The sequence below is a fragment of the Coturnix japonica genome, chromosome 2 (genome assembly GCF_001577835.2).
Source record: "Coturnix japonica isolate 7356 chromosome 2, Coturnix japonica 2.1, whole genome shotgun sequence".
In the NCBI taxonomy this organism is placed as follows: Eukaryota; Metazoa; Chordata; class Aves; order Galliformes; family Phasianidae; genus Coturnix; species Coturnix japonica.
The window spans coordinates 8,192,229-8,209,633 of record NC_029517.1 but is presented as its reverse complement, the minus strand read 5'-3'; the positions used below and the strand labels follow the sequence as shown (position 1 = coordinate 8,209,633).

The 17,405-nt window shown below is 37.0% G+C and overlaps 1 protein-coding gene across 5 annotated transcripts in view; it reads left to right on the top strand.

Moving 5' to 3' along the window:
* PTPRN2 (protein tyrosine phosphatase receptor type N2) overlaps positions 1-17,405 on the top strand; it is a 621,717-nt gene that overhangs the window by 253,100 nt on the left and 351,212 nt on the right. For all 5 annotated transcript variants that reach the window (XM_032442979.1, XM_032442981.1, XM_032442980.1 and 2 more), the window contains exon 10: positions 6,116-6,202. In XM_032442979.1, coding sequence (XP_032298870.1) covers positions 6,116-6,202 — 87 coding nt within the window. The remainder of the gene's footprint in view (positions 1-6,115; positions 6,203-17,405) is intronic.

Below are 17,405 nucleotides of genomic sequence, written 5' to 3'. Positions count from 1 at the left end.
TTGGTCTTTGCTATCACAACATCTTCTCCATGTTTGATAGGGAAGAGATTATTAGCTTTTAGGGACTGCTAATAGTGCTACTATTTTTATTCTTAGATCCAGAAGGCTTGCATGTCTTTTAAGTAGCAATACTAGTCATGTGGCAAAAAAGCTGGTATCATTCCCTTCATTTTACAGATGCTGAAATTTAGTGTCGGGAAGGCATCTTGACCAAGGTCACCTGATTAAGGCCTCTTCTTCATTCATCTTTTGTTTCTCATCAGATATTCTCATTTATGTATAAAATCACTGAAGATAATGAGATAGATTTACATGTAGACAAATAGAATAACAAACTATATGAAGCAGTGATTGAGAAGGAAATTACTTAATGTGATTGCTCTAGGTGATGCCAGCTTTCTGGAAACAGATTTTAGAAATAACTCCTCAATCCTATGTTTTTCTTACAAATTGAGCAAATGAAGTGTGAAATCTTTAATAGACAATAGCAGAGGAAGATTATAATCCAATGTTCTGTTATTTGAATTACCTCTGTAAGTGGATTGTTCCTTAAATTATTTGTTTTCAACCCCCTCACAAGGAGGAATTTAGATATTGGAAGATATGGATTATTATTTTCACCAGACAATCTCATTTTCCTGTATCCAATGTCCAGTACAATTTCTGGAAACGTTTTAACCAACAATTACATAAAGTTGGTCTCCCAAATCTGCTCTTGAGAATTTAAATGGATTACTTAATTTTCAGAAGTGCTCAACAGCTTGCATTAAGGTAAAGGGATATTTATTCCTGCACTTTAATTTAAAACCCATCCTTAAATAAAATAGCTTTATAGCCTAGATCTGCTTTTCTTGTTAGATAGAACTCCTGATGAAGTTAAAAAGAGCTGACTGGATCATGAATTTTATCTCAGACAAGTGGCTATGTATGGGGCTATCTATTTTTCACATAGTTTAAGCAGATGTGAGAGTTTTCATAGTTTTGTCATGATGTTAAATCATGACATCAAAATCTTTTCAGTCAGCTGGGGAGTCATTTCATCTGAAGGAATGATGTAGTACTACCATATAATATTGTCTGTGGTTAGCAGAGATACAAGCCATATGCTCTAGCAGATATAAGTAGGTTAGTGCAAGTGCTGCGTGCTGCAATGTGAGATTAAACAAAAACAGCATTTTTCAGATGATTCTGTGCCAGACTTGAAAATATATAGCTACATAAACCCCAAATGAAATATTTATGTTTTATTCCCCCTTTGCTTCTTCATTGTCATTAAAATTCATCAAACAAAGTATATTCTGCAAATAATATGATGTAGCAACTGGAATCTGAGTAAAACAGACTATGGATACTGATTCTGTAGGGTCTGAATTTGCCATCTGAAGTTAATATTTAGGCTAGCACTTACAGAAAGAGATGATATTAGGAGGCAAAGCAATAGGAGAGTTACTTATAAGTGAATTTTACATGGTTTCTGACTCTCCCTTTGTCTTTCTATCTGTAGAGAACTGGAGCCAGAAACCTGAAAAAGACATGCTCTGGGTGGCCCTGCTGGGGCAGGAGCTGAGCCACATGGACCCTGACTGCTCTCTGATATTAACATAGTTAACTTAAAAATGCAAAAGAGAAATCTACTGCAAGTGAAATTTTAGAAAAAATAGGAAACATATATAGTATCAAAAATTATTTTGCCAGCAGGACTAGGGAAGTGAGGTTCCCTCTCCATCTCAAGTACTGAGTACTGTTTTGGGCCTCTCACTACAGGAGAAACACTGAGACCCTGGAATTTGTCTGAAGTAGGGCAATGAAGCTACGAAACATCTGGAACACAAGTCTTACAAGGAACGGCTGAGGGAACTGGGACTGTTTAGTCTGCAGGAGACTCAGGGGAGACACTATTGCTCTCCACAACTACCTGAAAGAAGGTTGTGGTGAGAAGGGTTGGCCTCTTTTCCCAGGTCAAAATGATAGGACAAAAGGGAATGGCTCTAAGTTGAGCCAGGAGAGGTTCAGGTTGGATATTGAAAAGAATTTCTTTGAAAGAGTGGTAATGCGTTGGATCAGGCTGCTCAAGGAAGTGGTGAAGTCGTAATCCCTGGAGGTGGACAGGAAATGTTTAGATGTGACACTTAGTTGGAATTGTGGTGATGAGTTGATGGTTGAAGTAGGTGATCCTGAAGGTGTTCTCCAACCTTTGTGATTCTGTGATTCTAAGTCTGAAGTAAACTCTGCCTCAAGATCTTGGTGATCAAAAGCTATATGATCTTCAAAAAGGTGCTATGCCATCCAGAGGTTTATTGTTCCTAAAGCTAGGGCTCCTGAAAGTGATCAGAAATTTTCAAGGCCATTAGGAAAATCAAGGCCATTAGGAAAATCAAGTACAGCAGAACCCATTAATTTTCTTTAGCAAAATGAGGATTACACATCCTCAAGAGAACGTACAAGACTTAAAGAGCATCCATGGGTAGGTCTTGTTACTCGTCTGTTTTTCTGTATGTGCTTTTTATCTCCAAGTCCTTTGCAAGCTGTGATTTCTCCTTTAAGGGTTTACCATTGCTGGTATAGTGAAATATATTATCACAAACTGAAGAAAAACTTACATGGGCAGGATCTGTGCTGCAGTGTGTCTGGATGTGAAGTGGCCATGGCTAAGACTCGCTGCACCATACTGCTCTGAGTGAGTAGAGGCAGCCACTGTTACCCTAATAACATGGCTCTCTGTTCTCTCTTCCTGCTTTAGGAAACTGAAATATAAATCTCTTCAAGGCCAGATGGGATGGGACTGTGAGCAACCTGGTCTAGGGAGAGGTGTCCCTCTAGTGTTTGGAGCTAGGTGATCTTAAAGGTCCCTTCCAACCCAAACCATTCTATGATTCTGAAACTTAACAGTTCAAATAAAGTTGTAGGAACCCTACACCAGTCTTACCTTTCCTCCAAGACTTTGGTCTTGTCATCATGATTGCATCCAGAGAGACTTTCTTCTATTAAAATTTCTTCCTGTAGTGTCTTCCATTTGTTCCTTGTCTGAATTGTTGTATTCTTTTTTTACTTCTTGCTTTATATAACACTTTGCTTTTAATTAATTCTACTGTGGATGAATTCTCACAATCAGTAGAGATAACATATTTATGAACTGTTTTAGCCACTTCCATCAGAACCCTGGGATACATGTTATCTTAGTCCATAGACTTGAATACATTCCACCTCCTGAGGTGGCTCCTCTCACTAGGAGGAATTTTGCTCCTTCAACCCCAGCTTTGAAGTTCAAGGATGTGGGAGGTGTGGGAAGCCTGAGTGGACAAGACCAAGGCAAATAACTCCTTGTTAAGTACCTCAGCCTTCTCCATGTCTGAGGAGGCCAGCTCTTCCTTTTCATTTATCAGAGGTGGGACGTTCTCCTTAGGCTTGGGGTAGTTTGCTTAATACCATACTGCTGGCAATGGTGTACTCACTCAGCATAAGTAAAGCTAGAGTCCATCACTATGTGAGCACACATTGTGCAACAATGAGCAAAATGCAATATGAATTTAAGTAGTAGGGAAATGGAGTGTGGCTAATGATTAGACGTTTTCAACTCTCCTACTATACAGCTGTTACAGAACTGTAAGCAGCAGTACTAGTATGTGGCAATGTTTAGAAACTGTAAAAGTGATACTAAAAGTTACTTGGGCATAAATTAATCATTCTTAATGTGAATCCTTAAATGTGAGAATGGGATCAATAATAATACTGATACCAAAGAAGAAAATGTAGTCACAGAACTGTAGAATCCTAGAATCATAGAATGACTTGTATGGGAAGGGACCTTAAAGCCCATCCAGTTCCAAACGCCTTGCCATGGACAGGTTTGCCACCCACTAGATCAGGCAGCCCAGCCCCTTCCAGCCTGGCCTTGAACACCTACAGATAGCACCATGCCTTTGAAAAGTACACACTTCTGTGCTGTTATGAATGACCATTTCTTAGCCTAACACACCAGATGTGAGCTTGGGAACCTGTGTTCTTTAGTTTGCTATTGGATGAGACTTAACAAGACTGCTACTAGATGCTCCAACCTGCAGAAGAATGACTTGCCAGCACCTTTTTTTCTCTGATTTTCTCTCCAGCATTCTTGCTGGACTGTAGCATTCAAATGCTCTGATTACATATTACTGTTACTACATTGACTCATAGCAGCATACATTGGTTTGGAGGTTGGGAAACGCTTTTGCAGGGAAGGGAGGGGTAAGCAGGAATAGAAGGTTGAGCTTTTACAAATGTGACTCCCTGGGTAAAAAAAAAAAAGAAAATGACATCAATGTATGCAGCAGACTTTCCCTGCACCTCTGTGTATCTTTGCTGTTACAGTAAAAGCCCACTCGCTGACACCAGACATTTCCATAAAATTTAAGCCAATGTCTTTGGGAGAAAAGATTTAATTAACACATAAGCCCCTGAGTCACTATGACAATCTGCTTTCATAGCGATGAGAATAATCACATTTCTGCCCACTGTCAGTCCTTGAAATATAGGATTTTTATGAATAATCTATAGTACTTTTTTTTTTTTTCCTTACAGAAACAATCGGATTCTTTTGTTACTTTCAGACAAGAACATTTCTGTCTCATACATCTAGAAAAACTCTAAATTTATCTGGTGCCTTGAGGGGCTACCTCTGCCTGTGTGACAGGAGGTCTCTTGAGCATTTTGGGTTAGTAGCATGAAGGGAGGCTGAACAATTCCAGCCTAACCAAGATCCCTGAGACATCCCATTATTTAAATAGAGATGCCCTTAGGGCAGTGTATGCAGAACCCAGCGCAGTAAATAAATAAATAAATAAGCAGCTCTCATTGCAGACGATAAATAAATCTGCAGCCGTAATTACAGTGCAATAAAATTAGATTCAAAAAAACTTTGACTGTGAAGCAGAAATAATAACCTAGGCACAGAGCTCTGAGAGGTCTTTTTCCCCTTAGTCCAGTTGAAAAGATCATGTCTAACAGTATGTAATTTTTTGACACCTCCTTCTCTTACTTGTTATAAACCCTTGAAGGAAAAGATACAGAACCTTTTCTCCCCTGGGTTAGTTTCATCAGAGTTGTTTCTGATTTAAAGTGGCATAAGTCAGATAAGTATCAGGCTTGTAAGGTTTAGTGTTATGAGTGTTGGGGCTTTGACAGTGTTGAGAATAATTCTATGATCACAATTTAGAGAATGCTGCATTTATTGTTCTCAGTATATCTTGTTGTATAATTTTCATATCTTTTTACATTCTAAATACATTTTTATTTGGTTTCACAGCACTAAACAACAGCTAAACAAAGTACAGTCTGTCTATTAGAATGTTCATAGCACACCTTTACAGATCTAGCAACTCTAATAACCCAAAAGTTTTATAGATATCTATTTTGCATCTAGATAAATGCTTTCTTTTTTTTTCTTTTTTCTTTTTTCTTTTTAATGCTAGCAGTCCTCTTGTGTTACGCTTGATTGCAACCTGCTTTCCAAATTAAAAAATGTAAATGTGGCATCGACAAAGGTTAAAAAGATTTAAAGTGGGTTCTGTCAGCAGTGCATACGCACAGCAAACTAAATCCTATGTATCTAATCAGTGTCCTCTGGTCTGTGTGCCTTGCTCCATTGTTTACTCTTAAATCCATAATAATTTTGTATCCTTTCACTGGGCAAAGATTCATTTTAAAAACTAATGAATTTAAAAATATGCTTTTCCCTTGTCCATTTGCTACTGAGCCTGCAATTTGACTTTCATTGTTTGTTTCCCTCCTTGTCTCGTCAATCCTTTTCTCTCTTTCTGTCCTTTTACTTTATTACATTTTTTATTGAGGATCAAGATGAACTGGTTGCTGCATCATGGGCCCATTACACTTCCTAACAATTCCATTTACACCTTATTGTTTGTCTTATTGCTGGAAAATTCAGGTGATTCATCATGCCTGAAGAAGCACCTGATCCCAATTCCCTTGATATCACGATCACTATGTGACAGGAATACAGTTACTGGTGGCTTTCAGACTCTAAGAGGCCAAGGTGATAACTCTTTTGGGACTTCTAGCCTCTCAAGTATTGATGAGTTCCATTTTCGTAACGCTGTGTTTTCTTGCTCCCTTTCAACAGCCCCCTGAGTGTGGAAAAGGGCCTGGAGTTAATAAAGGATGTGGCAGATCTCCTGAAGCTGCAGATGAGTGCCTTCGATGATGTCAAGTATGTACACGGAATTTGCCTCTTTTTATTTTGTTGGGTTTATTATTTTTCAATCATTCATCTTACAAGGGAATGACTTCCCTTTAATACCAAAATTAACAAGAGTATATGCACAAACAAGAGAGTATTATGATCATCTTTATAATGTCCCCTATACACATTTAAGAAAAAAAAAAAATAATAAAAACTATAAAGACTGAAATAACCCCATGCTCCCAAAGGGAAAAATCTCTTCAAGGTGCTGTAAATACATACCCATCTTATTTAACAGAGATTAGTTAAGCAAGAATTATAAATGGCCATTATACTCAGCATTGTTGAGGGTGAGAGAAAATCACAGAGTTACTGGGTTCCTGGATTTCAGTATGACACATGGCACACTAGGTCATGCTGCTTGGACAGCTACTCATTTAACATTTAACCACTACAGGGAGTTCAGCTGTGTTGAAATGCTGCTTTTCTTATGGTTTGTGCTGTTAAATGTGCTGTATGGTAATCACCTAAGTTAGGAGGTTATGAGTTACCACATTTGGTAAAATATATATATATATATTGGTAAAAATATATATATACCACATGTGGTAATACATATATTTATATAATGGAGATTTTCTGAAACCACTTTGGTAGGAACATTTACTTTATAATCCTTTAGTTTAGTTAATAAAATAGTTTGATAGGGAAGTAATGGAAAAGAAGAATCATCTGTGGTTGGTTTGTTACAGCATGCTGGAAAGAACTCATATGCTGGTTCACAGAAAACAACTCTTATCTGAGTAACATCCAGCTTCTGCCTATATTTCAGTGTTTGGGGCTGCTTGGTTTTCGCTGCGAGTCGTGTTGCTGATGGGCAGTGCCTTTCTCAGCCTTTCTTGTGCTTTTGTCTTAACCTTTGGATCAAGTGAATGCAATTCGTATTTTTTAATGCTGTGTTTTTAGCCATGGATTGAAGATGTTGAATATTTGGTGGAAATGTTTATTATTTTTTGGAAAAAAAAAAAATTCTGCCAATTCTATTACAGAATATAAGATAGAAAATAGAGTACTAGTAAGGGTTGACTTTGAAATATGACAAAAATTGGGCATAAATAATTTTGTTGTTTAGAAGGAAAATATTTACATGTGATGTTAGAACCATCCTTTATACGGCTTAATGACTTTTTTACTTGCATTTTATGAAATCTACTTTTAGTGAAAACTGAATTTTGTAATTACAAAAAACGATGTTATATGTCCTTCCTTATAAAAAGAATTTTCAACCTTGAATTTGAATACTAGCAGATAAATCAAAGCCTGCTGCACATTCAAAGGGATAATTCCACAGAACAAGTTCTCTGCTGGAATCAATGGGTTCTACTTCATTAACTTCATTCATTTACAGTAAAAGAGATCTTTCGCCTACCTTTCTAATTGTTAGCATAAAACCTTTTTTTTTTTTCTTCTTTTTTCTTTTTTTAACCATTTGATAAATTGCAACAACATTGCAATTGTCAAGTTGTAGACTTGTTCTTTAGTGGAAAATATCCCTCCAATGAAATAGCAAGCTATGAATAATTTTTTTCCTTTCCTTAGTATGGAACTTCAGGGAAACTGAGTATTTTGCACCCATTAACATGCAGTCATATAACAGTATTAGAAGTAATTGTATGATATGGTCCGTATTTTAGAAGTGCATTATGAATGATGATAACTACAAGAAGAACAGACTATTCTGTCTATCTGAGCAATGCTTTCATAGATCTTTGCCTTTTTAATGCATCTATAAATCTGTAAAAAGTTATCCCAAATCCAGAGTTAGGGAAGAATTCATCCATTATAAATCTTTAGTCCAAAAAACGTGGTACTTAAGCTCAGGTTAAACCCATGAAGTTCTATAGAAATACAGAGCTGGACACCAGACAGCAGAAGCAGAAACTTTAGAAAAAAAAAACTCATCATGAAAAGAAGTCATGTTTTCAAATGATATCAAGCTGAGTGGTGCCATCGATACACTGGAAGGAAGGGGAGCCATCCAGAGGGACCTGGACAGGCTGGAGAAGTGGGCCTGTGTTAACCTGATGAGGTTCAATAAGACCAAGTTCAGGGTGCTACACTTGGGTTGAGTCAACCCCAGGTATTTATACAAACTGAGGGAGGATCTCCTTGAGAACAGCCCAGTGGAGAAGGACCTGGTGGTCCTGGTGGATGAGAAGCTGGATATGTGCTGGCGGTGCTTGCTTGCAGCCTGGAAAGCCAACTGTGTTCTGATCTGCATTAAAAAAGGGGTGATCAGCAGTGAGAGGGAGGTGATTGTCCCCCTCTGCTTGGAACTTGTGAGGCCCCATCTGCAGTACTGTGTCCAGGCCTGGGGCCCCCAGTACAGGAAGGATGTGGAGCTCTTAGAGCGGGTCCAGAGGAGGGCCACTAAGATGATCATAGGGCTGGCGCTCTTCTCCTATGAGGAAAGGTAGAGGGATCTGTTTGTTTAGCTTAGAGAAGGCTCCAGGGAGACCTCATTGTGGTCTTCCAGTACTTGAAGGGAACAGGATTGGGAATGCCTGTTTATGAAGGTGGATAGTGATAGGACAAGGGGGAATGTTTTTAAACTAAGGCAGGGAGGTTTAGGCTTGAGATCAGGAGAATGTTTGTCACACAGAGGGTGGTGGTACACTGGAACAGGTTGCCCAGGGAGGTTGTAGATGCCCAATACATGGAGGCATTCAAGGTGAGACTGGATGTGGCTCTGGGCAGACTGGTCTGGTGGTTGGAAGCCTTGCATATGGCGGCAGGATGATCATTGAGGTCCTTTTCAACCCAGGCCATTCTATGATTCTTTGCATTTGTTTTTTTTTTCTTTTATTGTCATTACACAGCCATCATTGGAAAACTGTATGGACATGAAAGCTCTGGTTTCTGTCTGAATGGCATCCTGGAGAGCAGTTTGGAGAAACACCTAATGATATGGTTATTTCTAATTTGCCATTGACATATTGAAATGTGAGGATGAGACTTCAGAGGAAATATTTTATTTTACCAGTCTTTCTTTTTCTTTTTCTTTTTCTTTTTCTTTTTCTTTTTCTTTTTCTTTTTCTTTTTCTTTTTCTTTTTCTTTTTCTTTTTCTTTTNTCTTTTTCTTTTTCTTTTTCTTTTTCTTTTTCTTTTTCTTTTTCTTTTTCTTTTTCTTTTTCTTTTTCTTTTTCTTTTTCTTTTTCTTTTTCTTTTTTTTTTCTTTTTCCCCTCAGGGATTTTGCTTTTAAAAATATCAATAGTCCTTAGATCAAGAATTTGTGAGGGGTTGAAATATGGAAAACTAAGAGTGAACTCTGACCTGCATGTAAGCTTGGATTAAAATTTTCAGTTTTCTCTTTCCCTTCCAAGAATTCTGAAAGGGAAAAGAGAGTGTAAGTCTGAATACTGCAAAGATTTCAGATTAAAGTCATTTTAATGAGAGCCACAAATTTCATAGTTCAGACAAAGCCATCACATGTGAGAGGAATAGTATAAAAACGGAGGACAGAGAGTGAGTGCTGAATTTTTTAATGCTCTCAAATAAGGTATTTTGTCCTATACGCAAAAATTGATCTCAAATGATCAAATGATTCACAAAGACATTACTACATTTAGTTAGTTTTATCTGCAGATATCCTTCATTCCTCCATATATTTTTATTTTTTTCCTCTGCCTCGGAGTCTGGTTAAGTGAACAGCAGCTTTTTTTTTCAATGGGTTCCTACTGATTACCATGTTTTTTTTCTTGATTTTATTTGATGCATGGTAGTAATCAGCTTATCTTATCTTCTCTTTCACAATCCTGCCAACTTTAACCGATGGCCTGCATTTCACAACGTAGCCTCAGGCTTGGCTCCCAGAGCGTTCAGTCCACTTCTACAGTTGGTTTGTTGTCAAGTTTGCACTGACATAAACTTTGCTCACCCTGTGAAGCAGATGATTGGGAATAGATTTGGGGAATACACAATTAGAAATAACTTCCATACTGAAGAAAAGATCCAGCATGTTAGCTGTCACTTCTGGATACAGGCTGAATCTTTATGGAAGTAATAGTTATGCTTAATATGTTTTGTTAATGGTTATGTAGCTGTCAAATAAATTCCATTATTTCTTATTACATCATTAGAGACCATTAAAAGGATATTAGCATGCTGATGTAATTATGCAAGCAGACGTAAAATGACTATAGTTATGATTTTATAATCTAATTATGGGTGTCCAATGCCTCTGGTGATTGATTGTTGGACTGGTATCATGGATTGCAGTCAGATGGGTAGGAGTGCTTGGAGGGCTTTTTTTTTTTAAAGCTAATATTACCTCTGCAATCTGCAATATCGACCTTCTTGTAATTAAAGCTCTTGATACATTATAGAATAAACTTGTGAATGCAACAGGTTATCAACAAACATCCAAATATTATAAAGCTACTAAAATTTGTTAGCTCAGCTGTGAAAGTAGTGGAAAGAACACCCAGAATGTATAGTAAAAGAAACATACATGACTTCTTTGGTTTCTTACAGGAATGCAAATTATTTCTGTGCTCTTATTTTCTCATACCTGGGATATTTAGTGAGAGCATTGCTACTGGGAGGTTTTCAGTTCTAATTTTAGCTGAACACCTTTACATGAAAGGAAAACAAATTATTCTGATGTCATAGTATTTCAGACTGCATATTATACGATTCTCAGCATCCAGTCAAGTGTAATATATTCTCCTGAATATTACATCCTTTTATGTACACTGCAGTAGCACTGATTTTTTTTCTTTTCCTTCTCATTTCTCTCTTTACCTGTTTATGATTTTCTCTACTGCTGTTGTAGGTCTCTTGTTCTAGGTATCTCTTCTTCCCAATTTTAATCTATCACTTTTGCTTCCTCCTGTGCATTTCAATGAGCATCTTTGTCATTTTTGCCTTTTAATACACTTCAGCGAAGTACTCAATAAACTGCCCTTCCAGAAGATGTGGTAACTTGACAGAAAAGTGTTTCTGTAATTTTTCAATGGAAAACCTGTAATAGGGCACCCAGTATTAATTCCGTAAAAATCTTTAATGTTTATGTGTTACTGATATTTTGGAGTTTAGCAGTTGTTGTCTTTATAGGTCTTTAAACTATATATGTAAGTTTTGGGGTACACAGGATATTCACTGAATTTCAAGTGCTAATGTAAACAGATTTTGTAAGCTGATTCTGATTATCTAATGTGAATTCCTGGACTGCAAAACCATAACATTTAATATATACCCTATCAGTACAGTTGGTTGCACATGTATCATACATCCAGTGCTAAGATAAAAACCTGTATCACTGAGCTTTTGGAGTCTAAAGCTCAAAGTAAGAGGCCTCAGGTTGGCTGTTTTGCTTTCACCTGAATATTCTCACTGAGATTAGAGATGAACTCAATGTTTGAGTCAAATTGTGTTTTACATGAAAAATGAAAATTCAACTTAAATAACGCTATGTATGGAAACTATATGGAAGCTTCAGCTGGCAAATATGTTAAACAATTTCTAGCAGTCACAGCAGTGTGGTTTGACATTTTGAAAGTAAAATGCTATAATTTTTCAATTTAAAGAAATGTCTCATTTCAAAATTTAATTATGTTTGGCTTGGAAGGCAAATGCTTCAATTTTGGCGATAAAATAAACTAACAATTTTGGAGCTAACTCAAGCTATCGTTTGGTGTTTGTTTTTTGTTTTGTTTTGTTTTTTTTAATTTTTTGTCCAGCTGACCAAAAATATCAATCTTTCAATAGCAACGAATCATGAGATAGTCTTGAAATATTCTATAATATCTTTATATATGTTTTTATGGAACTCTGTCTGATTCCATATGCAGGAAATGAAATGCTCAGCTAATGAGCAGCTCTTCTATGTTCCATTTTATCTTCATTGTTCAGTGTGTGGCTTCAGGCTTTCTTTATTCCATGTTATTCAAATCCTGCTCTGAGGTCAGAAAATCCATTTCTTCTCAGTTTTGCTGTTGTTTTGTTTTGTTTTCCTGTGGTACTCTTTTCTAGTCTATCAAAGCGTTTGACAAACTTCAATTGATAGCCATTATAAGAACAATATGGAGCTAGAGTTTATGCATGAAAGTATTAATGACAAAGTATCTACTAATTTGAACTGTCCAGTCTGATATCTAAGAGTATGTCTTGGACTGTTATCTTCTGTGAAGAACTTCAAATATTGAGACACAGATCTTGTTGGCTTCAATTACTGTTCTGAGTGTTCAGCAGTCCCAGAAGTCAGCTGTCAGTTTAAGCAATGCTTCTGTAAAGTAATAATACTACTAATAAAGAAAACATTCCATGACTTGGCTTCAAATGAACAGAGTCTTAATTTGAAACTGAGGTGGTACCAGCAGAATTCAGGGTAATGAAAGGTCCTTAAGATTCTTATAGCTCCACATCTGTTTTGTAAAATACTACCCAAAGTCTGCAAAAAATGACGTTAAAGATCCTAAAAATAGTTATCTGCTCTTCTATCTGACCATCCTTGGACATCAGGGATGCTATTGAACTACTGTTTTTTTCAGTAGTGAGGGTACTGGCACATTCTGGCTTCTTTAAAAGAAAAACAAACCTCACATGACCAAACAATAGTTATCATTACCCTTGTTCTTAGGAAGGGCTGAAACGGTTGGGCTGGAATAATACAATCTGAAAAGCCAGCCAACCATCCCAGTGAAAAGAACGTGGACTGAGAAAGATATTTGAAAATCAAACCAAGTGGTGAAAGTTCAGGAAAGCTTTAAACTTGTTCAAATTAAAAACGTAGGGCAGGCACACTGATGAGTGCAGCTCTCAGTCTCACCTATTATGAATGTGCATTGGCTGTAGTGTCCTAATCATGCTATATAGGTTTTGTTCATTGTTTGTCGTGTTATTTTTCTAACACCTGAAAAACTCAATCAGCCAGTTAATCATATTCAGTCATCCAGAACCTAAATGCTGGAACAGTACTTGGTATTTTCACTTCATCATGCTGATGGATTATGACATTTGGTATATGTACGCTCTAGATGTGAACATCTCAGTAAATTGTTGGTAGCTTGAAAGGCAGGATAGTGTGAGGGAGGCTTATTTAACCCAGTGAACTGTAGTGGGACAGGTAGCACAGTGTCTGGTTTGGTTTTGTACTTGCCAGTAACATGAAACTTCCCACTGCTGTACAAGTTCCCCATGATTCCTTTCTCCTTGATTCAGTGTGATGCATCTTTATTCTGTACACCTGTGGGTGAATCTTGTGAAATTTTTTATTTCTAGATTGGCAGATTATACCATCTATGCTAGTTAGAGAGGAGTTTTCAAATACCGTGCTTATAAAAAGCCATATGATCCATCTTCTTATTTTGGTGTAGTATAAACTATCAATAGGTTGAATTTTTACTTCCACTACATTCATTGTCCAGAAATTAAGCAACATTTTTATTTACAACTGTACTTTTCCTAAGTGTCAATACAAACGGAGACCTTTCAAAAAAGTTGGAAAATATTTGTGTTTTTTTTTAATTAATTTATTTATTTATTTATTTATTTTTAAATTTAAATAACAAAACAACAGGCTGAGGTTATTTGACATAATCTTGTTTAAAATGGTATAAAAGCATAACTCAGAAATAATGGCACCACTTTTATTCAAACTTGACTTCTTCTACAGATTTAATGAGTCTGGAAAACAAATTGTCTGAAAAATGTACTGCTGTAACTCATTGCATGCAGGCTTTTATAAGAAATTACATTGTGTTTTCTGGTACATATTGTCTTATTTGACAACTAATTTTTAATATAAAGATGCATCAATTTTATATAAATGAGGACAAGGAAACAAAAATAAGGTGGAAGTTTCAACTATGCATTCCTTTACTTAAAAATGAGAGATTTCTCAGCCCTGGTGTTACATTAGTCTTGTGGTATTTTTCCCCTGAGGTACAATATATTTTGTGTGCTTTTCTTTAATAAATGTGCATATAACCAAGATCATTTTGCCTTTCCCACTGCAACGTTACCGCTAGAAAAATATAAAAATATATTAAAAATAACAAGAAGGATTTTGGCCTGCAGCATTTTATGAATTGTAGGTGACAAAATAGAGAGACTACAAAAATCTAGGAAGACTCCTATAAATAAAAATGTACTAAGTTCAGCTTTCCATTACAGCATTTCATCTCATTAAAACAGAGGATTTGCACCTTTGTAATCAAACATAGAATGAAATTCCATGTTACAAATGTTTATCCATGTACTCAGAAGAAGCTTGGCTTTTTTGTAGATAAGTGAGCTTCAGAAGTTTATCTATTTTAAACTTCATACTTCTTCCTGTACTTTCTGGTTGTCACCATCCAGCTCAGTTTCAAAGCTTTTTGAATGACGGTGGTAGCAGTTTGTTTTCTTTGGTTCTCAGTTGTGCTGTATAATCCACATCAAAAAAATTTGTGCCCTATCTGGATCCTGCCAAATCTATGAGCATGCTGAACCTTTACCTCTGCAGAAGACCTAGCATGTGAGTCATGCTTTTTATTGGCAATTAAAAGTCACTTGTGCAAACTGAGGAAAAGGTGGCTTTCAACACAGGAGACACATTTTCAACAGTTCAACAGACACAGTTACTAATACAGTAATACAGGTGTATTAGTAATACAGGTGTACTAATATGCTATTACAGGTGCGCCAAAGTAGGTCTGATAACAGCAAAATGCATTGAATGTTTATTGCCTAAAACCTTCTGTTTTAGGCTTCTGTTTGTGTACTAGCAAGACTACCAAGAGAAATATGAATAGAATATTGTTATCTTTTCATTTCCTTTTAAAAAAGACATAACTTTGTTATTATTTAGCTTAATCATTTGAGAGTGAAAAAATACACTGTATATTTTAAGCAGAATTTTGAGGCCATTTTCCCAGTCTGAAGGTCTGTTGCTGCAAAAAAAAAATTGTAGCACTTGTGTGTTTTTTTCTTTAGATGCTGTAATTAAGAACTATATTAGCATGCCAGGCAAGCTGGCAACTTTCACGTACTCACCATGGTGAAAATGTCAAATTTCATGGCTTGTGACAGATTAATAGAAAAAATATTTTAAAACTGTGTGCTATTCATAGATCTTGAGTGATCATTGAAGGTTGCATTTGGTGAAGAATAAAAATAAGAACAAATGAATATAGCATCGATCTCCAAATTGAGCGTTGCCCATTTTCAAACTATTTCAAATTTTAAGGTTAGCAAAAAATCCTCACCAAAGATGAACTGATTTGTAAAGTCTTTAAAGTACTCTCTCCTCATGTTTTGCTTTGTAAATGAGCACCAGTGTATTCAGAAATAATTAAAAATAATAATAATAATAATAATAAACAATAAATAAATAAATAAAAAGCTTCCATATCAGATGATTAATGTAAAAATATGTAAAAGTAAACCGTTTTAATACTGATTGGTATCAGTTACTCTCCAGACATGGACTGCTATCCTTGGAAATATCCCTTTATGGATGAATCATATGTTTGCTATGACTTTATTCTTGAAATTATCCTAATGACAGTAGAATCAGTGAGACAAGTGCACCAGAATGACTTCATTGGAGCATATTGAAGAAGGACTGGAAAGGACAGTGCAAGGTGTCCAAATAATTATCTGATTTATGATGGCTATGTATGTGGATTACAGTTGTAAATCTGAGCAGGAACCATCAAGTTTGGCCCAAAGTTTTTCTTCCACGTAATTCCATTTGCAGGATTTGGTTGCTCTGAAACTGGCTATCTAGCTAATCTTTCTAATCTATCTGCTGAATACACCATACCCTGCTGCATGGTGTAAACTGTTCCTATCAAATGTAAATAGTAACAGAAAATTCTTCACTAGCTGGTGAATTTGTAAGCTTCGCCACTGGTGTCTTTCCCATGGCAAGGATTTTGGTTTTTCATAGAATTGTCGAATGGCTTGGTTTGGAAGGAACCTTAAAGGTGATCTTGTTCCAACTCCCTTCTGTGGGCAGGGCTGCCAGACATTAGATCAGTCTGCCCAGAGCCCCCTCCAACATGGCCTTCAGCACTTCCAGGGATGTTGTATCCACCACTTCTCTGTGCAACCTGTTCCAGCACCCCACCACTACTTAAGTAAAAATGTTTCCCCAACATCTAATCTTAACTTTCTTCCCCTTTCCCTATCACAGTCCTATCAAACTGTGTAAAAAGTCAGTTCCCCTTCTGTTTGTAAGCTCCCTTCAAGTACTGAAAGGCCACAGAGAGGTCCCTCTGAGCCTTCTCATCACCCTCTACTCCCTTAGTCTTTCTTTGAAGGAAAGGTGCTCTCGCCTTCTAACCATCTTCATGGCCCTCCTCTGGACCTGCTTCAACGTCTTCCTTTTACTGAGGGCCCCAGGCCTGGGTACAGTACTCCAGTCATTTCCTTCTGTTGTGTCAGCTGCACCATTCAGCTTGGCATCATCCTCAAATTTGTGGAGAATACACTCAATCCCATTGTCTGTGTCACTGGTAAAATGTTAAACAGTGTTGGTCCAAAACAGACCCTTGTGGGACAACACTTGTCACTGGCCACCGCCTGGACTTAGAGCCAGTAACCACAACTCCCTCACTGCGACTATCTATTGAACCATCCAGCCTACAAATACATAGCTCTCCCTCTCCTATTTAAAGATAAGGATGTGGTGCAGGATGATGGCAAAGACCTTGCACATGTCCAGACAACATCCATTGCCCTCCCTTTGTTCACCAATGCTTTTACTCTCTTGAAGACAGCCACCAGACTGGTCAGGCAGTCTCATCTCATGTGTGCCTTAGTGTAGCTTCAAAGAGGATCTTCTCCATTTTCTTCCCAGGTACAGAGGTGAGACTCACTGGATTGTAGTTTTCTGGATCTTCCTCTCTCTTTCTTAAAAACTGGAGTGATGTTTCCTTTTTTTCCCAGTCACCAGGGACTTGGCCTGACAGTCCTGCCTTTTCCACTTTGGTGAATAAGTGAGCATCAGCTAGTTCCTTCAGGACTATGTATGTATGGATGGATGTTATCAGGCCCTAGACAATGTTCATTCTCAGGAGGCAGTCGCAAATCAGATATTCATCTTTAGTATTTTGCCATTGTCAAGTATTGATGGTGTTGATGTTTGTACAACGTATCTTCTTTAACTTTCCCTCTGCAAGTTAGTTGGAAGTTGAGTACAGAAACATGTCTGCAGGCCATGTTGCAAACAAATGCATACAA